General features: G+C 39.8%; 4 protein-coding genes across 7 annotated transcripts; 2 read left to right on the plus strand and 2 right to left on the minus strand.

The window, feature by feature from the left end:
• Positions 1 to 1,071: 1,071 nt before the first annotated feature.
• On the minus strand, positions 1,072 to 22,190 carry RB195_022220 (uncharacterized protein; the record flags this gene model as incomplete). 4 transcript variants are annotated; one of them, XM_064209270.1, is made up of 23 exons in its annotated part: positions 1,072 to 1,214; positions 1,292 to 1,536; positions 1,595 to 1,734; positions 1,792 to 1,928; positions 3,493 to 3,710; positions 3,823 to 3,980; positions 4,089 to 4,208; positions 5,276 to 5,377; positions 5,430 to 5,639; positions 6,370 to 6,524; positions 7,373 to 7,472; positions 7,650 to 7,782; positions 7,858 to 7,986; positions 15,565 to 15,711; positions 15,779 to 15,897; positions 15,960 to 16,154; positions 16,274 to 16,440; positions 16,533 to 16,623; positions 17,694 to 17,788; positions 17,851 to 17,947; positions 18,011 to 18,084; positions 19,233 to 19,308; positions 22,152 to 22,190. In XM_064209270.1, 23 exons carry the CDS (start codon positions 22,188 to 22,190, stop codon positions 1,072 to 1,074), a joined length of 3,090 nt encoding a protein of 1,029 aa, XP_064065151.1. The 4 variants fall into 4 exon arrangements, with proteins under 4 accessions (XP_064065151.1, XP_064065152.1, XP_064065153.1 ...); XM_064209272.1 differs by lacking the exons at positions 15,565 to 15,711; positions 15,779 to 15,897; positions 15,960 to 16,154; ... (5 more) ...; positions 19,233 to 19,308; positions 22,152 to 22,190 and having other exon boundaries at positions 1,155 to 1,214; positions 1,292 to 1,374; positions 1,430 to 1,536; positions 7,858 to 7,979; XM_064209271.1 differs by lacking the exons at positions 15,565 to 15,711; positions 15,779 to 15,897; positions 15,960 to 16,154; ... (5 more) ...; positions 19,233 to 19,308; positions 22,152 to 22,190 and having other exon boundaries at positions 1,155 to 1,214; positions 1,292 to 1,374; positions 1,430 to 1,536; positions 3,445 to 3,710; positions 7,858 to 7,979.
• RB195_022221 (uncharacterized protein) lies at positions 9,278 to 10,879 on the plus strand (the record flags this gene model as incomplete). The annotated part of the gene is made up of 2 exons (XM_064209274.1): positions 9,278 to 9,314; positions 10,110 to 10,879. 2 exons carry the CDS (start codon positions 9,278 to 9,280, stop codon positions 10,877 to 10,879), a joined length of 807 nt encoding a protein of 268 aa, XP_064065154.1.
• On the plus strand, positions 11,437 to 11,985 carry RB195_022222 (uncharacterized protein; the record flags this gene model as incomplete). Its single annotated transcript, XM_064209275.1, has 1 exon — positions 11,437 to 11,985. One exon carries the CDS (start codon positions 11,437 to 11,439, stop codon positions 11,983 to 11,985), a length of 549 nt encoding a protein of 182 aa, XP_064065155.1.
• Positions 13,070 to 13,330, minus strand: RB195_022223 (uncharacterized protein; the record flags this gene model as incomplete). Its single annotated transcript, XM_064209276.1, has 1 exon — positions 13,070 to 13,330. One exon carries the CDS (start codon positions 13,328 to 13,330, stop codon positions 13,070 to 13,072), a length of 261 nt encoding a protein of 86 aa, XP_064065156.1.
• Positions 22,191 to 24,242: the final 2,052 nt, after the last annotated feature.

Consider the following 24,242-nt stretch of genomic DNA (forward strand, 5'->3'; position numbering starts at 1 on the left):
TCTACGAGTTGAAACGGAAACGCCTGGCACCTGCTTTGTACATTTTTTTCTCCACTTTTTGACAAGCTCAATAATATCTAACTCCCTCACATTTATTGTTAGTTTACAACAACAAATTTGCAGTTGATATTCATGAATGAACAGCGATCCGGCGCCTCATTGCGACAGAATGTCACGCACTCACTCCCAAAATGAACGACGTTTCGCGAGCACTTGTTTTGAAGTAGTTACAAACAGAATAGCAATATTTTGTACTATTTCAAAACGACACATGCTCTCATTTTATGAGATCAGCCCCTTTTGTCTCAATTGTTTTCGCTTACGTCGTATTGGCTTTTGCCTCAATTCCGTCGATCTGTGTGGGACTTTCGTGATTTCACTATTAAAACTTGGGAACTACACCTCGGCGCCTAATCAAAGAGTTCTAAATTCCTTGGATCTCTTGGGGTTTGATGCTAGATTCGGGCAAACTCATGTGACAACAAAATCTTTACTCTAAATATGTAATGTTGTAAATTGACAAACATATTCTACAAAACCCGCAAACACAACCACCAAAAGGTGGCGAAGTTTGAAATCAGGGGAATATAAATTGACACATCATCCAGGGCTAAGGAAACATAAATGGTACTAGTAACCGTATGGAAAAGAAGATGCAAGGAAAATCCCTCACATATGGATCCTATTGGAACCTATGCTGTTATTGGTTAGCCATTATATACAAAACATGAAATAAAAAAAATGAGGAATCGTGCACAGATTTGAACGATAATCAGAACTGTGTGAATGACTTAATATTACTGATATCTAGGAAGTCGCTGGTTTCCAGTGAACAATGAGTGACGAGATCAGATTCCCTACCCTCTGATCAACTTCCCAAAGAAACTATTATTGGATCCATCTTCTGAATGAATTGTGTCTAGTCATAGACGCTATCGAAAAAAGAATGGCCCCGTCAGTGGGTGGCATCGAAGAGTATGACACATAATAACGTTTGACGAGAAAAATCGGAAAATTGCCCCAATAATCTGTGCAGTAATTGTTCGAGACAAGTTGTACTCAGTAGTCGCTCTATATTTTGTCGCATGCGCGCACGAAGCACGACTGTTTCTCGTACTCATTGCCCCCACATTGACCGCTGCCGTAACATTTTCTCACTCGTTTCCGGACTCCCTCTCCGCATGTTTCGCTGCAAGTGGACCAGTACCCCCACCCTAAATAAGAGATATTCAATAAATAATCAAGAGAAGAAGTTACTATTTCTCTGACAATCGTTTTGTTTGTTACTCACCTCCCCAGGCAGCGTTGCGACTTTCACATTCACGGTCATTGCAAATGGCAGATTCCTTGTAGTTTCCAGGACAACTGCCTGATCTGCAGTAGCGGGTTCGCCTCTTCACACCGGCTCCACAGGTTGCAGAGCACTGACTCCAAGACGACCATGTAGCCCATTCACCAACACTACCTTCGCAGGAGTGCTCATTGCAAAACGACTGATCACTGCCAATACCAAAACATCCAGATCCGTAACAACTCCTTAATTGATGTTCATAAACTTTAGACATCTATGCCTTAAAATGATGTTGGTACGAGCCTGCTTCTTGAACGGATGCCACGGCCGCAAAGTCGACTACACTCTGACCACTCATTCCACTGAGTCCACTGACCTGAAGGTGACACGCAAACGACCATATTACATGACCTTCTTTCATGTGCCGATCCGTCGCATGGCTCCTTGAGACTAGTTGTTTTTTTATCGTCCGAAATATACGATAAGAAGTGACTACACACCTTATGACATCCTCGATTGCGAACCATGGTTCCAGGACCACAAGATGTTGAACAAGTGCTCCATTCCGTCCAAGATGCCCAAACCCCGACTCCGGTGCACGTACCAGCATCACATGCACGAACTTCTATGTTCGTGTCTGCAATAATTGGCAAGTACCCAAAAATTAATTCAACTACACGTTATCGCAGTATTGTAAATCTGCATTAGACACCATTAGTGTAGCTTATTCTCGTGTTGTCATAAATAAAGATGCGAGAGTTTCTTGTAACAGTTTCGATGTTGGGTTTTGTTCATTGGTAAATAGCATTTGCCACATATGAAAAATGTTTTAACGGGTTGACACCATGGGTCCTCGCTAAACGCCGCACTGCGCTCTGTTTACAGTACAGGCAATTGTCTGGGCCTCTTCCCTTTTTGCTTTTTACAGCTTTTTGTTGATATGATGGTGCATGGGTAGGATTTCGTAGCCTTTTCAAAGTTCTTTTCGACTAGTTTCATTCCTCTTCTTCTTTTTTTTTTTTTTGCTGTGCTTAGTAAGGCGCCTCTAAGATCTTGGTTTGCAGTCTTTCAATTTTTGTCCGGTTTTGATGTGATTCTGCATGATTAGGGTTTGTTTTAGTTGCAGTCATGGTAATCTCGAAATCCATTCTAAAAGGAAGCTAATTATGCACAGCTCCACAAAAAGTTGATTGGAAATCTAACTCCTGCAAACTGAAGTCCAATGCAGTAGGGAGAAACTGTCGAGTTAGCAAAACGAGGTTCTCCTAGCATTACGGCTACAAAAGATGCCAATAGTGCAAATTCCTATGAAATAGGCAGAAAACGCCAACAAACTAAGATCCTAGAGGCATTCTAGAAGCAAAATAAACGATAAAACTAATGGAAAAAGTCTTCACTAAGACTATAAAATCATTTTACTGCATTTATGGAAAGAATAATGAAAGACTTCGGAAAGCGAAAAGATAGGAGGTCCGGACAGTTTTCGCGCACTGTAGGGAGGGCTCTATGCATAACTTTGCTGAGGACTCATCCCTGTTTTCAACCTGTTAAAACACGTTTTACGCCGAGTCCTCATAGTTCACAAGTATACATAACAGCGCTACGCAAAACACTTCCTTTAAGTCCAGAAATCAGACTTATTGGCAGCTCTACATTGATCTGCCCTGACGAAGTCACTTTTCACATCCAAATTATTGACGAAATGAAAGCGGAGAAAGTGGACTTCATAATACTTACGGGTGTAAGGAGCTGCTGCAGCGAGTAATTCCATCAATAGTTATGTAATGTTGTGCTTTTTCATTCGTCTTTTGTGGGTAGAGAGGTTGTGACGTCAAGTGAGCTGATTAATCCGATGCTTCTGATCTATCTGATTTCTGGAGAGGATGTGTTTCAAATACTAGCTGTATATATATGCTCGAGCACTACGTCCCAATCCCTATTTGATCTACATCTGTATGTCCAGATTTCATTATTTTTTCCCATTTTCTCTAAAAGGAACGCAACATCGAAACTCTCCCCAAACGTTGCCTCTGGAAGAAAGTAGCGTAAATTTAAGCTTCTGTCATATTCCGACCAGACTGCAAATGCTGGGATTTGTTAGCGTAGAATCACCATTTGCAGAAGATTAGTTGGTAAGATGGTTAGTAAAGCACCTTTGTGAAACGACCGCCTTATGTGATCATGCGGTTTACTCGGCTCACCAGGACAATCAAAGGCAAGCAAACTTTGAGCAGTGACGCATTTTCGGTAACGTGCTTGTGATCCTCGTCCACACGACACCGAACAATGGTTCCACTCAGTCCAACTTGTCCAACGTGATCCATCCGTGACTACAATAGTTGGACAAGTTGCAGTTGAACATTGTTCTGTTTCTGTTTCGGCACCATCACAGCGTCCTTTCACAGAACAACTACGTGACCTGAATATCCAAGATCAACAAGGGAGATTTCTTTGACATGCATATAAACATGTAAGGAAATATGTGTTATATACATGTTATTTCACAACACTAATCAGACGTTCCCTCCCACCTTTTCCGGTAGCCTCCGCCGCAAGTAACTGTGCACGTTGTCCAGAGACTCCATTGTCCCCATTCTCCTTTCACAAAGTGGAGAGTATCGTTTGAACAATTTTCAGTGGGACAGGATATATCACGGCCGATTAAGGCATTGTTTGAACACGAGAGAGGCTTAAGACGGATGCTATACTCAAACTCGTTTTTTCTTCTTAATTTCCATTGAAACTAGTTGTTCGTCACTAGGTTCTGATTACGAATGAAGCGTACGTGTGAACACACCAAACATTCGCCATCAAGACAGTAGCGGTCGTAACCACAAGAAGTACCGTCAGGCAGGTTATCGCCAAAAAATCGATAGTTTCTTTGTCCTCCGAGACGATTCGCAACGTCACAGAATACCTGCAGATAGGAAGATAGCAATGAAAATCACATAAGCAATTTTATAAATCCTTGTAAATCACACCAATCAATCATCATCATCAATCACACCCAGGAATTTGAAACATTGGGTATACTCAAAAGTACTAATCCACACGACGTCTGCGACAGAAGAATTTATGCACTTTCATAATATGTGAGAAAAATCCCTAGAACAGTGCCTTTAAGCGACTTGCTAATAGGTTATCAGAAGCTTCTAGTGATTTAGTAATAAGCACGTCCAAGTAGTTTTAACTTGAGCGTTTTTACAGTGACATTTGTGAGCTGCGGACCTCTTCCTACTATTGGCGAGACCACAACCTTTGGAAATTTCTCCGAAAGCTGCCTCCAACCAAAAGCGGTGTTTATCTGAGCTGAAGAACAACTGCAAGATCGACCGCATGCACACATTACTGCATCGACGACTTGTGTTGTTTCTGTGTTTCTGTTGACGGCTGACAAGTGATGACCATCGACATGAGTTTCAAATCAGTTTCAGCAACATGGAACATATTCAAAAAACAAGAGTTATTGCTAAAAGATGATTCAAGGCAATAATTTTGTCCAGTTCCTGCTACAAACGGAAATTCGTTGTCCGTAAGTAGAAGTTCACATGTTTACGGGTCTAATAAAAATTCCCTGTTGGCACAACTTCTGCGTTTAATTTGTATTCATTTACCGAACTATACACAGGTTGGAAGCGTCCAATATATTAGAAATATACAGTTTTTAACATTATAACTAATACCAAATGCGCCCTTATCTTCAAGAATATTGAACTGCTATTGACACCGCAGCATATGTAGTCTCCTTATCCACATACATAGTTTTCCTTCTTTGGCTAGACATGTTCGCATAACAAATGACTTATTGTTCGAAGAGTTGAATTCAAAGACATTTTAGAGGAGATGAATAGTTCTAAATCGATTTATTTGGTAAACGTGAGGTTCTGGAAGAAATTTGAAGCATATCTGATCTTAAATGAAATGTTGCACTAAACATAAGTAGTTGCTTGTTGTATATGTTAGTTTAGAAGAAAAATTAATTACCTTGCATGCTCTTTGAGGGAAACGATTGAGCTGGCTCCCAGAACCGGTAAGATCTTGGTCGTTTTTGAGATTTTTGTGTTCCGTACACTTTTCCGTGATGTACTTAACACAGCAAATTCAGGACTCTATATGAGTTAACTCAGAAAATAGCTACCTCATCTACTGTTCGCATCTGCTTTGGACATGATTTGTTGCAAACAATTGCGCGGATGGTAGACCCCGAGCAATCTTCACCACCATTAGCTGGAAATGGATTCGAGCAAGTTCTTCGCGAAATAGCAAGGCCAACTCCGTCAATGATAGGATTGCATGTGCACTGATTACAGTTGGGAGTTGACCAGACTGAAAATCCTCCATCCACTTTCTGAAAAAAGGTCGACATTGACTTGACAATGCACGAACTGCGTCATGGATGTATATTTGCTTATTTGCTTGCATTTTTTAGTTGCCTTTGGTTTTATTGGGACACTATCAAGAAAGTAACCAACTGATAGAGCTATTGGTAATTGAACACAATGAAAATGATCCTTTACTTTTGAAATCTTTTGCCCCATCTAAGCTCATTCAGATTTAGTCATCAAATGTAGCGTATCACGATTTTGACGTGGTGCGCACCCACAGCGGAAACGTAGAGTTTGGGTAGTACATTGCGAAACCCAGCATGGTGCCGCGCATCTTTCCTTGATCTTCGAGAAAAATGGCGTAGGAACAGCTTGGCTGCTGCGAGGTAAGTTAGAACGCGCTTCTATGCACACGTTCCGGTCCACTCGGCAACCTATCCTTTGGCTTCACATGAATAGACTTCTGAAAGGACACCCATTGATTTTTGCCGCAACTGCATGCAGCCCATGCACAAGGAGGCGCGTTGCAACTGAAATTGTCGTGAAAAACGGGATATTCCACGTCGTTTATTACGACGATTAGGGAAAGATGAGCAGAACCATGGTGGTTTCCGGAATCTACTACCCGAACTCTACGCTCTCGCTGGGGGTTCTGAACCACGTCAAAGTCGTGATGCGCTTTTAATTGTTATTCTGATAGATGCAACTACGCCCTAACTGTTTGGTCTGTTTACATACTCAAATAATATATACTTTAGGAAATGTCCACGCAGGGTTAGTCGTCATTTGTGGAAGCGGTGGAAGTGTCTTCATGTTCGCCAAGGGAGAAGTCGTTGCAGAAATCTGGTTTCCACTCCACGGCACACATCTACCGAGCTGGCACCATTTATTTGACCCACAAAATGTCCCTAAATGGCTGTGTCCACATTAATACCTCTAAACACTCGCAAAATTTTTTGCTTTATATAATGTGTTGGCTTATATGTAAGTCCTGGCGTTTTTTGGATAAAATTTTTGCGTGAAAAGTAAAATGTCAGTGCAGTGTTTGTTTGTCGATGCATCTTATGTTATTCGGTAGAAAATTACGTGCTCTACAGAGTGGTCTGTATAGCTTTTTTGAATGCTGATATACTTCCTGTTCTTTTCAGGTCATTAGAATGGAGTGTCGACGAAAAAAAACATTTTCGACATCTGTTTTTTGCGTTTAAGCGATGTAGCAATGCCGAAGAAGTTGCTTGAAAGATTAGCAAAGTGTATGGCGAAGATCTTAGGACGGCTCAAAATTGATTTAAGCTATTCATTTTCTCTAGTGGAGTCCAGGTGATTTCTACCGTCGAAGTATTGAACAGCTTTTTGAAATGTTGGGGAGAAGATGCAATTAACAGTGCAGAACACATGACTTGACTGATTTGTTGTTCATGGCCTGCTTGCTTTTGTAGAAACCTAAACTTAAATACACCCAAGAACGTACAGTTCAACCCAATATATACGTGTTTCACTGTGCATCTTTCTCTTCTTTCTTTGCTTTTTCCAGCCTTAAATACGAAACACACTGTTCTGCATGCAATCTTTCGAGAAAAAATAGGATCCGGTTTGACAAAATTCTCGTGAAAGCTTTCCAGGTAGCACGTTCATGCAAAACAAGGTCACTGTTAATGATACTATATGTTTCAGTGCTTGAATTCGGTACGGCGCCTGTTCCAGCCATCCACGCTAATTAGTTTGGATGATGGACTAATACTGAGCGGAAGGAAACCTTCAAGGGCAGGATGAGAGGTTATGATCCGGCCAAATGAAGACTGGCCACACCACATCATATAGCAAATTCCATCAAAGGCATCCTGTCGTGGTGTCACCTGCAAGGGACATTTTCAAGATACCCGTATTAGTTAGCTAGTTAATAGAAGAGCTAGAGCAAATAATCTTTAGAAAAAGTAATGATAAAGCTGCCACCTCCATCTGCACAAAGCAGCCCTATCGTAAAGAGACCTATGTGCATTTCAAAACACACGCACAACTGCGATAACTCTCACCTGTTGGTAACCTGGTCCATGCATGAGTTCACACTGCAAATTCGCATCGTAAATCTGTCCAGGTTTTGTATTGGTTGGTATCGTTAACTTCGTTGGCATGTTAGAAACCCGGAGACAGTTCTTGCCACGAGCGCTAGAAATTTCCTCCTCTTAAGAAGGAAGGGCAGCCATTTAGAAATTGCACTTCTGCAGAGACAAGAAAAAGTACTCGAGTCGTTGTAAAAACTGGTGATAATCTCTGAGAGAACACGTCGACCACGTCACTTTGCCTGGTCCCAAAGAAGAGCTCATTATGTGCTTCGATGGACAGTAAGGTTCGTCGTGCCTCATTCCAACACTGAAATGAAGAAGGTTTTCATTCTGTCGGGTGTAAAGAGCTGATTAAGAATATAGCACAGCTCGCTGCATGGTTACGTTATCTCGTGTTGGAGCATTGTATGAGATCCTCACGTATCGTTGTTGGAAGAGATAAGATGCTACAGCAATTTTGTATTTTAAAGTCAGGTCCCCTAATTTATCCATATCGCTTTTATGTTTCCACTACATATACAAAGTCACAAATATGAGGAATCCACACAGCTAGCAACAACAAGATGACAAGGCAGACGCCAAACTTCTGGCAATGCATTTACTGCAATGGATTTACTGTACCAAATCCACATCAGCTATTAATAATGTCTCAAGGTTGTATTTCAAAACAGCAAATGAACAGGTATGGGCTGATTCAACGCGACTGGCTCAGTCGTAAAGATTCAACAATGGAAATAGAACAGGATACTGACAAAAACACGATTTCTAGAAATAAAATTATTGTATTCCATAAACACTCCGCTTTTTCTTCCACCACCTACTCAACTAAATTGTCTTTTAAACTGTTCCAACTAGGTAAAAACAGTTTACCCTTCTAGATTTTAACAATTTATGCTGTCAAAAAATGCTGCGAGTTTGAGTACATTCCAGACGGCGTTCTGGAACATCGTGACATCATGTCATTCTGTTGCTACGGCAGTCAGGAAATCGCCACTACATACAAATACGAAACACACCTTGCAGAGATGTTATTATATTTAACGCGATTCTCTTTATATCCGTCTGATCTCTACAATCCCTACAATCCCTACAATGCCGAACTTTTTAAGTTGATTAAAATCGGTTCCGCCGAAAAGTTCTAAATCAATTCTTCTAGGAGAAGAGTATGCTCAGGTTGTATGATCGTTATAGTTATTGAACATAGAAAAGCGTGTCAGACAATATCAAGGATCACATCGCCTTTCAACCAGAAGATTTGTTTGCTATGTTGAAAGAAACATAAGAGTGGGATGAAATTGGTGTTGTCTTTCCTTTATCCTTTTTTGTGATCAACGTTTACCTTTCGGAATGTGCTTATAGGCAAATTTCGAACAGATTCTTTCTGTTAGGTTCTCTCCAACAGCAGATAGGGTTTGCGACGTAGCTTGCAAATATCATTACGAAACAACGCAACTTAGGAATCCAAAAATAAGACGGATAACGACTACACAGGTCAAAAACAGTTTACAATACTTTGTGGTGATAAAGTGAAAGCACAGAAAATGGATTCCATAATTGGTACGGGTGTAGAGAAATAAATCACTAAACCGATCAGTCGGATGTCTATGATCTATACGAAATCCGAATTTACAGAAGGTGTTTTGCACTTCAACAGTGATTTTTTAACTATGTTTCGAGGACTACATATTTATTGGGACCTTTTACTTTATTTATGAGACCTGAAGTCTGCAACCGGTAGCGCAGGGTTGCACGAGTATTGAAACGGAGAAGGACTAGAATGACTATCTCTACTTATAACGCCCGTACTTGCATAGGATGCAGCCGCTGAAGATCCGATGATGCAAGCTAAAACGACTAAGTAAAGCAAGCTAAAAAGATCAACCCGAATCGGAAGTTTACGGATTAGAAGATGTGCTTTAAAACTGGCTTTGACAATCTTCGTCGCTTACGTTCCAACATCAACATACGAAGAAAACATACGAAGAAAAAGAAATTAAAGCTTTCTATTTGGACCTGGGAAGTTCAACAGAGAAGATCATATCTTCTACAAGGTCATAATTGGTGATTTTAACGCCGAAACTGACCCCCCAGAAGAACGCCTGGAAAACTTCACATTTTTTAATTGATTTTCCTGAGCTGTAGCCAAGATTGGTATTGATCGTCTTCATTAAACCACGACTAATGTTTCGGCGTTATCGCCTTCGTCAGAGCCTGGAAAAATCAAAGCCATTAGTGATTTATCCTCTCAAGCGCCTCATCTCCCTACACAAAGCATCAAAACGGTAGGCAAACTCAAACAGCAACACATTGGTCAGTGCTTACCTCATTAACTAGTCCTGGTAACGCAACAGACCACCACGTACCACAACTATGAATCACAAGGGTTTCATTACGTTTCAACATGCAGAGATTGAAAGACAGTCGAATAAGGGCAAAACTTCACATTATTATTATTATTATTATTATTATTATTATTATTATTATTATTATTATTATTATTATTATTATTATTATTATTATTATTATTATTATTATTATTATTATTATTATTATTATTATTATTATTATTATTATTATTATTATTATTATTATTATTATTATTATTATTATTATTATTATTATTATTATTATTATTATTATTATTATTATTATTATTATTATTATTATTATTATTATTATTATTATTATTATTATTATTATTATTATTATTATTATTATTATTATTATTATTATTATTATTATTATTATTATTATTATTATTATTATTATTATTATTATTATTATTATTATTATTATTATTATTATTATTATTATTATTATTATTATTATTATTATTATTATTATTATTATTATTATTATTATTATTATTATTATTATTATTATTATTATTATTATTATTATTATTATTATTATTATTATTATTATTATTATTATTATTATTATTATTATTATTATTATTATTATTATTATTATTATTATTATTATTATTATTATTATTATTATTATTATTATTATTATTATTATTATTATTATTATTATTATTATTATTATTATTATTATTATTATTATTATTATTATTATTATTATTAATATTATTATTATTATTATTATTATTATTATTATTATTATTATTATTATTATTATTATTATTATTATTATTATTATTATTATTATTATTGGGGCTGCGTATACAAGTCTGATTGCAACCTGCTCATGGTGATCCAGCTGTAACTAAATCAATCAGGCGTTCGAGTCTACGCATTGGGAACGTACGAGCTATATAACTTGAACTATTATATGGCGAAACATTACGTTGCAAAAAGATGCTGTCCTCCAACACATCGCCGAAGCCCATAACCTAAAAAGTCATCTGCCTGAAATGAGTATGGGATCCCTAACAACAGCCATTCGTTTCGTCACGCTGAAATGCCGAACACTATTGAGTGAACTCCAACAAACCGCCCTGTCTAGGCTCCTGCGACATCTCTTTGTGCCGTTTGCTGCACCGCAGGAAACACGCATGAGTGATTACACCATATATTGCGGCAGTGTTGATGAGAAGAATGTAGGTGGCTGTGCGATAGCTGTGAGGAGCGATTACAACAACCTGGTGGAAGAATTGGGCTCAACGCCGTCTAGATGCGCCTTCGTACGACTGCGGGGTCGCAGAGGACGTAAACTCTGAATCGCAGATGTCCATGCACCTACTGAAACCGCTGAGCACAACAGTAATGACGCCTTTTATTTCAATGCGTTGATGTCTAAAATACGCAGTCAGCAGGTGGTCGTTGTCGAAATCGACGCAAATACGAAGATGGGACTCGAACAACAATCCGATCTGTTAGGAAAATGGCATTATCCTGCGGAGTGCACGTCGAACAACGGTGACTGTGTGGTCGACTTACGTGAACAGACGGCCTCATCATCGCTTCTACGTTTAAGAGGAATCATCGACGCCATCAGTTCACGTGGAACAGGAACATTCCTCAGTCGGATATCCAAAAATTGTGAGCTGTTCGGGACATTGCTTCCGAATATGACCACCGTCCAGTTCTTTTCAGCACTAAGATACTGTTCACAAGAAAAACCGAGGAGTACCTCCCCGATGATTTCTTCACAAAGTGCATCTAAGACGTTGCTAAGGAAACCCTTCCAGTTCAAATGCTGCGGAAAAAATTTGTCTTTGTATCTACGAAGTCAAGATCCACGTACAATTCTGTATGTGTTCGCCAGCAGCACTGTTGACTTAAACCAGGAACCAACTTTGAAGCAAGTTGCATCGTCAACTGCAACAAGACCCCTTTAACGAATGGATGTCAAGAGCGAAAGAGTTTGAAAAGGCGTGAGAGAACAAGAATTCGCGGAACGCCTGTGCTTTACAGAGACATAGGCAGGATGAAAAGATGTTCTCCAGTCTCAGTCAACACTGAGTCTGAACGGAGTCGCTGTCGGGGATAAACCATAACTATCTGGAGAGAACACTTCAACATCTTGCTGAACAGACAAACGGCATCAGTCGCTGTACCCGAGCATATTCAACGACGAACGTACACCGCGATCAGCGAAGAACCATCGACGAATCGGAGGTATCCAGAAAATGAAAAGTGGGAAATTTGACGGGACAAAGGAATTAACACAAAAATGCTGAAATATTTTCTCCGTCTAGGATTGGTGAGATGACAGAGATCATCCGTTCAATATTGATGGACGAAAGGACACCTGACTCGTAGAGACATATACATCATAATTCCACTCCACAAGAGACCTATGGATTACGCCTTCACCCTAATACATGTAAGCAGAAGTGGATCTCTTCGAGAGCTGGAAAGGGGATCAAGGTGGACGGACAACCAATCGAACTCGTCGATGAGTTCTTTACATGAGCTGTATGTTGAAGAACAACGGCAGCTACGAGAAAGATATTCAGCAAAGACGCGCTAAGGCCATTCCTGTATTTAACTCCTTATCGAAATAGATGTGGTCGACTCTCATCGCCAACGAAGTCAAGCTGCAGGTCTACCTATCTGCAATTCTCCATATCACGATGTACGGATAGGAGACTTAGGCAGCACTATCTACGGTGACCATCTACGGTAATGGAGAAGCTTAATAGCACCCAAAGGAAGCTGCTTAGCTACTTTCGGCGGCTGCTTGGCTACTTTTGGCCTAGGGAGTGCCAGAACTATGTTCAAGGACAACACACTTTGGCGAAGATGCGGGTAATCGCGTCAAACGATGACATTCTCTTACCTATTCTAAAGTATTCCGAAGAACAACAACAGTTACGAGAAAGATACTCAGCAAAGATGCGCTAAGACCATTTCTGAATTCAACTCCTTAACGAAATCTCCGTGGTCGACCCCCATCATCAACAAAGTCAAGCTGCGAGTCTACCCGTCCGAAATTCGCCCTACCATGACGTACGGAGCGCCGTCTGTTTGATTCCGTGCGAGCTCTCGCAGAAGATCGAGAAGGCCGGACAGAGCTGTGTTCAAGGATGGCACACCTCGAACACAGCTCTGTCCACACACCTCGGCGAAGATGCAGGTAATCGCATCAGGCGACGACATCAACCCGCCGATTAGAGAACGTAAAGGACTGGTGCCCGCTCGAGGAAATCGATGAACAACGGGAGCACAGGTGCCATTCATTTCTGAAAATACAAGGGATGCTTTGGAAAGATGTCCTACTGTTCTATGTAGAGCTGCACTTTTTCACTCTTTTCATCCTCTAAGCATTTCGTTTTGCGTGTCTAGCTAAGTGAAACTGGCATACTACGCATGTAGAGGCGCGGCTCATTCCTCGCAGACAGTCATAGTACCTAAAAGCGTATCTCGCAGATACAGAGGTCTCCGTTCGCCACTAATACATCCAATCCTTCTTGTTGATTATATGCAGAAAATAGATAGAAATGAAGCGATAAATATGTAAAATTTAGGAAGGAGTTTAAAACATCAATGCAAAGTAGCAAGGACATAAAGTCGCTGTCCATACAGTTGTTGCACTTAGAAGTAAGGTGCTGCGAGTTTATATAGAACAGATGGAACGTGAAATGTGTGAAATTACGGGGTGCGTGAAAATGTATTTTTTCTGCGGCATGTTTTAGTTGTAATCCTTATCTGTGTGGAGCTTGTCCAACGAGGTCAATTAAGGTCACGTATATCACTCCAATCAACTCAGAATATCACCACTTGGTGTGCTTCTCATGACATGTCCCTTAACTATTTGAAAGAATTTACCTTTTCTCCTTAATTTCCGATAATATGCGCTCAATTTACCACATCCGTATATCAGAACTTTTTGTGTCAACTCGCTTTTCACTCTTCTTTCCAAATTCGCAATTTCGCCCCATGGTCACGCGAACATCGCACGCGGCGTTGGTTCGAGGGAAAGGGGGGGGGGAGGGGGGCGGGTGGAGTCTAGGTGATCCCAGGCGGCCATGGATGTTGTATAGTTGGTGATTAGCGGCATTCGTGATTATGGCATTCGATGGCGCACGGCTGCAGGTCAGCACCGGTCAGCCGATTTTGGCGGGTACTTCTTGTCCCGTACCTCAAAACACGCTATTATTCCTTAGCACGTTATTATTCCATCCTCCAAATTCCACATAGTGGAATGACAGGTGAAGTCAAATGGTGTCATACAAAAATGAAGAATCTTATGAGGCGAAAATTGATCGTGACTACAAAATTAGACAGCTTAATATGTGCTGCACATGATCAAAACGTGCACTAGTCACATGCGAAGTCATTAAGCAAGTTCGAAAGTTTGAAACTGCTTGCTTGTTACTACTCTGCATTGCTTCAGTGTTATTTTAGGTGGTAACAAGAAACCGTCAGTCCATTCCAGCTTAAAAGCAAAGTGTCATTATTCCTCATGCTTTCGAACAAAAGTTTATGCTCGATGGGATTTTTGAAATGGGTCAGGATAACAAAAATATTCGGCAACGTATGAATCTATCTAGATAAACAATGTTGAACCAATTATCTAGTGGAGCGTGGACGAACAATGATGGTTTTTGAATTCTCTAATATACGTTTGTGTCGGAAAAAAATGCTCAATGGATTCCTAGAGTACCCTTTGATTTTTTTACTTTCGGCCATGTAATTCTAGTTGTTAACATAATAAGCTTAAAATATGTACAGAATATGAGAAACGCTCGCATAAAATAATTGCACCACAAAACTGAAAGTAAGTGTGCAAAAATAAGGAAGGTTCTGTGTTAGCAATAACGTGAAGCAATTAGCTGCGCAGGGTTAGAGAAATAGACGTTGATATTATTTAGCCAACTCTATTGCACATCGTAAACGAGGTTGTACAAGTCCAAGAACAATGACAGCGATATCAATACATAGTTTTAATGATGTCAGTTCTGACTTCACACTGAAGAAAGCAAAGAGAAAATTAGCAAAGAGAAAGCAATAATTTGTGATGTAAACATGACCAACAACATTGCATCAGCAAAGAGCGACATAGTTATTAACTAAAGCGTGTGCCTATTCCAATTTTATTTTGGAAGTATTCGAGGGCAGTACCGTGTACATGCAGTCTAGAGCTAGTAAACTTTACTGCTTTTAATGTTCTTTCTTCTACATGATGGGACTAATTTCCCACACCGTTGAAATTATCATATGTTCTGTGTTATCTTTCATTTATGAGGAACTCAAGCTGACTGAGCGACTTTTTCATATGCTTGGTCTCTATAAACCACGTGAAAAAGTTGCTTAAAAACTAACAGACTATTAGGAAATAGGAGTTGGCATAATAGTCACTCAAAAAAGCTCAAGCAGGTTTATTTTTTCGTTTTTTCTCTGCTGTTCGAACCATCTCGGTGCACCACTTTCACAGTATCTATGTCGTTCAACCAAGTTTGCGTAAATCTCACCTATGACCGAGTTCGTGAGTGCCAATGAAGGCTGACGTGAAGTCGAGGCCTTCAGCTAGGGTACAGGTGTTCCAGGGATCGCACATGCCATCAAGCCGCGCAATCCCAGAAATAGATCTCGAACCTGCTCCACGATGAATGTCGTACCTGAGCATTGCAATTCATGAAAACGATTATTCAAGCTACTTCTCATGCGTATGAGTTCAACTCTCACCCTGTTAACATTATAGCATGATCCCAATCGCGGATGCCCAAGTTACGTTGGTAACGACAAAAACGGTCGAGATACATTTGAGCATTTCCATGGTTATGTGTACTTCCAGCGATCAAATTCTTAAATTGATAGTGTTGGTGATCTATACAAAACGATGAACATTCGATTTATCAGTGCTTACGGGCTGACTTGTAAGAACTTCGTAGCGAATAACTCGGAACGTCAATGGCGGAGACGCTGAAGGCTGATAGTACATGATTTGGATATTGTTTAGTAAAGTCAACATGTAGTCCTGCAGTTTGGTGTGAGCTTGTCCTGCGTATTTGTTACTAAAATGTCTCCATAGTGTCTCATCGATAAAAACAGCGAGTTCGACCTGCAAAGGTTAATTTCGTTCCATGTATAAATAAAAATATAAAACAAGAAATGAATAAACTGAAATGAATATGAATGAATATAAATTAGAATATAATGCAGCTAATATCTCAAACCCACCACCAAATCGCTCGCTTGTTGTAGACGTTGTCCAGTAACAAACACATCTTCGAAAATGGCTGATTCATCTTCGGTGAGTTGCTCTTCAGTTACTACATTGTCTAATCCACAGAAATCAACAACACTTGCTACGGCTTCTCGTTTGAAAACGACATGGACTCCATTATCTTAAATTAAGCGGCAAGACGTATCTACTTTGTGATTGCTTTGTAGAACTCAAAGTAAAACATAGAAGAGTCATTAGTTACTAGGTTCTCACCACTGTTTACGCCTCTTTTTGCTCGATGAGCGTGTCTGTCAGGAAATGGATTTATCACATGAATACCATTGCTGTTAATTATTGTTCCTCTCTGAAAATGAAAAGGAAGATCTTAACCTGTAAGCTTCTTCTGCTTGTAACTGACAATGTGAACCGAAGTTTAGCATGCATCATATATTATGCAAGTTTTATGTAGTAGTGGCAAAAACTTTTCCATGGAGCAGAAATTTTGCATGACAAGGCACCAAAGGGTATAAGATAAAGAGTGTACTGCGTCGATTGGTCCTGTTGGTATCTACCAATGCGTTGGACTTCAATTCATAATCGTCTGAGGTTTATGAACACGTACATGACTCATATGAGTTATGGGGGAGAACCAACATATAAATCATAGATTTTATCAACTCAGATAGGTCTTTCCTGGAGGGAAGGAAAGTTACGTTGGCCTTGAGAGTGAACCAACGACTACACGGGCCTAATGATGACGTCTCACCACTACGCTAAACCCGTTCATGACAAAATATATGAGATATTCGTGGACTCCAGATATAGTGGTGTTTGAAGTGCCAGCTTAGAATCACCACTTTGATCCGATTGATTCATCGCAAATCTCGAAGTCACGTTCTTGGCTATTCGAGACGCATATAAGGGAGTGAAAATGAACGAAAGTAGTCCTAAAACTCTGCCTTCTCTCCCTACAGAAAGGTACTCAAAATCATTGTATTAGGAAAGCCATGGGATATTGAGAGCAAGAGCAGAAGCGCAAGTACATCGTGAACACTCTGTAAAGCTGCCTATATCTTATGCAAAAGAAAGGAACTAATACAGAGTTCACTAACTTGAGAAAAATATTGGTAGCTTTCTGTGGTCGCTGAAAATCATAAGAACCGTCGTTAGTTACGCATTTGATAACGTTCAGGTCACAGTTTCAATTTGGACTTATAGGAACTTATGCAGATGCTGAAGGAAGTAAGCGCCGGGGATGTGTTATGAGTACAAACTAAAGAAAAGTTCGAGGATGGGAAAATCATGGGCGGTCCTTCAAAAAGTATGAGTGAATTGGGAAGAGTAATCAGCTGATGAGCAGCACTGGTGCTCTCCGGGAACACGTACGAAGATTACATTTGCAACCTATTATATAACCATGCAAATTAAACTTACTATTCGACCATCACAATTACTAATCGCGACATGCGTTTCGTTTGAGACATACCGGTAATGGCAACTGGCAGGCTTGGGGTTTAGAATCAACTGCCCTGAAATATATATATTTATATATTTATATAGCCAGTTCTAGTAAATCATGAAAAAGTCCTACCTCCGTGTTTCTCGTCTCGGTAAACAACAGTGAAGTGTTCTCCTAACAATTCTTGTAGTGTTGCTTCTAATTTGAAAGTGTGATGTTTGTTATTGACCTAAAATTCTTACTGTTGTACAAAGCAACTTTCGAAAACACGGATTTTCATAATTTTGCCCACCTCAACTGACAGGCTATCCAAGGTACCATCTGGATGATGTTTAAGGACGGGAAAAAATTCAGAATAAACTGGGACTGCAAGAATAGTTTTCTGCATGCTGTCAAAGACAGTAAGACATAATTTTTAGAAATCCTATAATGTGACTTTCAAATACAACGTGTGCCTCTCATCAAAAGCTCACCCATATAGCTAGCCCACTCTATTCTCTCGATTCCCCTATTATCTGAATAATTTGCAGCTTACAATAAAAAATTGCATAGCATTCTTGTAACTCTTATCTACGTGAAACTATAGATAGGGCCCAACCCGATATGGAGGAACCGGAAAGATTATGCTAAGAAAACAACAGGAGCTTCAACAAAATATGGATGCAGAAATCAATATGCTATCCAAACTTTCACTGTCAGATTCAGAGCTAAGAGTTTCAAGCCCAAAGGAGATGGCAGTTATAAGGACGTTGTAAAATACTAATTATATGTTACGCATTAGGCAAAACTGGAGGAGGAAGAGAGGAGAGGCGGGTTCGCCCAGTGGCGCGGCATCGGCGGCAATTCTGCCGACCCTCGAAGAACTGCCTTTGACAACCTACATATAACCTTGTTGCTATTGGTCTAACTCACTTGTGCGCCACTATTGTCCACTTCGATTTTTTTCATTTTCTCCAATCTTACTGTGCCCATGTGACTCTTCGCAACGTCCTACTTCAAGAATAGATAGACTGAACGTCTCCACACGTGATTCTTGAAGTAGGACGTTGCGAAGAGTTCTTTGGACAAGAGAATTAGAACTCCTGCCGTTCAGTTTGAATAGACTCTAATTTTCATCCATTCCGTTACCTATTCGTCAAAAAAGAAATTATGTTTACCGAGTTTAATATACAAAGATAACGCACTAGAAATTTTGGGCGATACCAAGAGATTTTATTTTATCGCACAAATTATTCCTGTTGTTCCTTCTTGATTACAATTTGCGACTCAGTCTTGAGACGTGAGACCAGCCAAACGCATAAAAAAACTGCTGTGCACTTTTATTTTACAAAATACTGGGAATTTCTTGAAATAACAAGAACTGCAAAAGTAGTCCTGAGCATTTCTTATTCTGTAGCTTCAAACTCTACAGTTTAGCCGAGGGTTAGGTCAAAGGTAGTTCGGAAACTGAGGCGAAAGTGCTGACCGGTGCTGCTTCGCAAGATGGTATGTATTACTGCAAGAAACAATTTTACCTTTTCCATGCTCAGTAACTCCGAATGTGTACCTCAATTCATCGGGGGTAAAGAACTCTATCATGCACAGCACTCCCTGAAAATGAAAATTTTGCTCATAGCACATGTGAGAGCGCATGTGATTCTTGTGTAAAGATTTTTGGATGGATATCGTTGCACCAAAATCAGGACACCATATCGTATTGTTATAAACAAGTAATAGGGCGGGTCTGGCGGAGTTGGTTAGTGGTCCGTAGTAGCCACACGGTCGATAGTTCAAAACCACCTTAAATCCAGCCAAGTCTCTCATCTCTCCGGGGTCGACAAATTGGTACAAAACTTGTCTGGGAGGATAAAAACGCTGACTTGATCATCGGCTGCCCCCGCAAGTCATTGTATAGTCCAACACGTGTTCCAAAACCTCAACGATTACGAATTGCAGTAAGATGCGTTGGCGCATCCAAATCACAATCACCCAATAAATCGCATCACAAATGGATTGATTCGCCAATGACTTTTTTAAAACAGCTAATAAGTAATTCAGATTTGCTATAGATGTTTGTATGGAACCCCCCAACAACGATTTTCCAGTTGTCAGTCCTTATTTTCGCTCAACTCAGTTGATAGTTATTCACAGCCAGTCAGTCTGAATACTCCCCGGACTTTTGTTGTACGTAGGATAAATAGGAATGTTTGCGAGCGTTTCCCCTTCTCTGCCCTTTGCTTTGGTACATGAATCTATGTCCAACACGGTTGAAGGTCACAAGTGGCTGGTTGCGTTTTTAACGCTGCTTTGCGAGTGTATTTATCGTTCGTCATTAGTTATTTCATTAGTTCCATCATTTCACCGCAAAATTTGCAATTTTGAAGAGTGTCTTCATCTTCTGAATGAACGTCTGTTCTAATTAGGCACTTCCGAACGAGATCGTAATCACTCGTACACAACTACGAGATATTCTACAGTTGCCGAATAATTTACCTACCAACAAAAACCAGCGGAGCTCCTCGAAATCAAATCGGTTCCTCTCACTTATAAGTGGGCACTATGTTGTTGCCAACCCTTTCAAAGCATATTATTTTCGTATGTGAAGACGTATATATATATATATATATATATATATATATATATATATATATATATATTCACGACGTATATCATATATATATATATATATATATATATATATATATATATATATATATATATACGTCGTCTTCACATACGAAAATATATATATCCACACGGAATACGGTCGTAACAAAAAATGATGTCGGAAATAATGTTCGCAAGACCATCTGTCAGTGTTTAACTATCCTAACTTCAACTTTATTCGTACAATGGCAGCAGTACGTAGGTAACCGCTTATGCAGATATAGTATTAAGGTGTTTTGGCGTTGTGTTAGGTAAGGTACTTGCAAAGGCACCTGAAGAGTGCCCCTCCTAACGCAAGCATATTGCATTCGACAGAAAAAATTCTGAAGTTTTGATTTTGAAATTCTGAAGTTTGCGATATTGGTATTGCTCGCCTTCTGACATCGTATGACTATCATTTAGGTTGCTGCTTTTTTGCAGCTGATTTAGTTAGTTTTGATACTCAACACCTTGATTGTACTGGATTCTGTTCAAAAAGCAGCAGGAAGAAGAGTATTGTAGAGTGAATGTCGGTCCATGCCGGTATTTTCTATCCTTATTCCACCAACATAGTGTTGTTACAGTGATTACGCAGCAGTAAATTACAGGACGATTAGAAACAGATAGAAATGAAAGTAGTGATAAGTTTCTATTGCATCCAACACGTGGACAATGATGGTCTTTCAGTTTGGCGTTTCCTGGCTGCAGGTCGAGTAATATAAAAAGCACGAGTTCTCCTTTCAGCTCCAGAGCTGTTCGGTAAAATGGGGAGAATTTTTGTGGAGAATAGGAGGGACAGTTAGACAGTGGACCTCCAAAAATCACTTGCTATGTTGTGGTCTCTGTGTTAGGGTGGACGTAAAAAAACCGCATGAGACGTTTAATTGCTTCGCAAGATTATATGTAGCACTTGAAACTGAACCACTCTATCCAACCTACTGCACTAACGCTAAACCAAAACACTAATTCATCAACTTTGAAGTGATCTTTTTTAGCGCAATGCAGTCACACTTCAACCCATCAGAAATGCTCTTTGAACACCGAGGTATAGAACGAAAGAAAGTGAAGTTAACAGGAATTGTGGACTAATGTGCCCAGTGATCAAGATCATAGGTAACAATGTTCGTAAGCAGTGGAGTGGAGGAGCGAATGTTCTAGGAATTAACCTATGCGGAATTCCTCGCGTATTATGTGATTGCTGGCTGAAGCGCTGATAGTTATTAATGGATGTAAGCAGAAACATCTTCTTACCGGATGTTCGCATTGAATTCTACAGTTGGACACTTTCTGCTCCTGAGTGATAAATTGTTACTGCAGCGCAATAGCGCGACATTCGCGAATTACCTAGACCGACAGCGCCCTTGACTGCAGCGATGAGAAAAAGAACGCATTGATCGCGCGCCGTCCTAATGAAACTGTGCGACAAGACTCAAGGTTGAGCTCTTGACTGTCGAAAGTGTCTGGAAATGTCGAGACTTCTCATACTTGCCCCTTCGCCAAGTACACCCACACAGTGTCTCAACTCACGAATCACTGTGCTAGCACATGTTAACAGAGGTTTGAGGTCTGACAATCACAAGGTATTCTTTATTCGCCTAAGGTCAACTGTTCCGCGGACTAGAGAGAGTGATCTTCAAAATGCGAGCGTAGCAGATAGACAAATGGGAAGATAATGTCCGAAGGCGCCCAAAACTAAAATCCAGACGCACTTCATAGCAAAAAAAGGCAAAAAATAGCGCGAATGACATTATAATTGGTTATAAACACGGACGTGACAGTAAAATAGGTATAAATCTTGCTACGCTAACCTGTATGAGCCAAACGCTGATGGTCAGCGACGGCTTCATGAGCGAGTTAGATGAATTAGTCCTTAGGCAGCCAAAGTAATAAAGACGCAAAGATGGCTAAGACCAAAAGTGAGGTATAGACAGAGGGAAATCGTCCTTAAAAGGGGAGGGTTGGACTGTGCGCGGGGTAAATGAAAGATGGGCGGTGCCGCCGGAAACACCCACGATCGTACGGTAGAACGGGTAATCAGGATTGGTGTGTCGAACTATGTTAATTATACAGGATGAACATAGTTTGACTGGCACATTTTGCATAATATCTATGCTGAACAAATGCGTAATATGTTACTCATCAGAACTGTCCTCTGCCGATCTACAAATATCAAAAATTTTGATCAACTTCCGTATAGTCCTAGGGAAAGGTCTAGATTCATCCTTTGTTTATTATTTCTTCTCGCTTCATCTTCCACTGACTAACTCCTTTTCTTCACTATAGTAGTTATCGTTTCTGCTGTAGAACATATTCTGACCTTGCCACTAATCCTCACTCTATTGGGCACTTATATTATTTCTCATTCTACCGTTTGCAAAAAAACTCCACTTTAGTTTACTCACAACTTTTAGATTGTTACTATGAAAGGCTGCAAGTGCGAAAAGAAGGAAAAACGAAAGAATGAGCGAGTGAGAAGAATCATAACAACGCTGTAGATCTATCATAGAACAGTAACTACCGGGATTAATCGTCGTGAAATGAGAGAATACAAATCCGCAGTTCTCCTTTTTTTTTCTTTATTTTGGTCTTTCCACTAGATCTAAACAGCAATTGATTTGTAAAGACTAGGTGTATCAGCAACTTTGACGCAGTCCCTCAATGACTGTTGTGAAAGCACCTACTGCATAAATTATCTGGATGCTGCTACAAAATAACGGACCTTACTAACAGATTACTGGTAAGTTCACCTTACATGGTACTTGATGCGACTAAAATAAAAGAAAGCGATGATAGTTGCATACTCGTAATGTGGAGGTTATTATGAGCATGTTGAATTTTGAGTTCAGCATGGTTGCTGTTCGGTTTCCCTCGCTTACTTTACTCTCCTTATTTTTTTTTAGTTTTCTTTTACTAAGTAATCCCTTTTCTCCTGATATCCTTAAATCTATCGCTGTAGCCCTTATAACTAACAATTCTGTGAAATAAGCATATATTCTTTCTTTTAAACTTAATGGTGTCAGTGTGAGTAGCGCTAACACTAGGAACCGGGGGAGGAGTAACCGTTGCGACGCCGATAACCGAACGCCACATAAGCAGCCAAAGGCTAAGACTGAAATTTTGGATATATCAAATTGAAGTGAAATCATTATTGTTCGAAAGATCATTGTTCACTGGAAGAAAGTTCTGCTCAAAGTAGAAAAATCGCTAGGAGCTAAAGAAATCGCGCATTTGGAAAAACAAAACTTTTTCAAAATGTTCTCCACGTGGGGTACGTGCAACTGCGATCGACCGCCATTGCTCTGCTACCGCAAACATCACTCCTTATGAGGGAGGAAGAGTCGAGTCTAGTATCGAAGAAGCCATGTTTCTTTGGAAAAGAAACATACAAATTGAAGAAACTGAACTGTTGCTATTAAAGGAGCAATTCTATGAAACAGTGATTCAGTAACATTGCGGCGGCATGGCCATAGAGGCAGAGACAGCGGCGTAAGCTTTTTGGTTTCGATTCGGGATGTGGCCTCTTATGTTATGATAGTTTGTTCTGTATGAGGCATTTGAGATGATTCATTACAAACTGGTTTGACCCCTCAGGCTCTGACGAAGGCTACGATGCCAAAAGGTTTGTCGTAAAAACTTCATACATTCATTGCCATAGCTTCATATAAGTTATTGAAAAGAAACAAAAATATTGTCAATAACGAAAAAACCTTATAAAGTGGCTCAGGAAGGTTTAAGAAAGAAGAGACTCCAGCTTTAGTTAGGAATTATGATGAAATTTTTCACTGACATGAAAAGTGGCACATTCGTAAACTTTTGGAAACAATAGAAGTCTCGGATATACCTAGTTGATAAAAATGTCCGTAGTAACCTCTAGGTTACAAATATGTGATTACGTCCTG

Source organism: Necator americanus, chromosome X (assembly GCF_031761385.1).
Source record: "Necator americanus strain Aroian chromosome X, whole genome shotgun sequence".
In the NCBI taxonomy this organism is placed as follows: domain Eukaryota; kingdom Metazoa; phylum Nematoda; class Chromadorea; order Rhabditida; family Ancylostomatidae; genus Necator; species Necator americanus.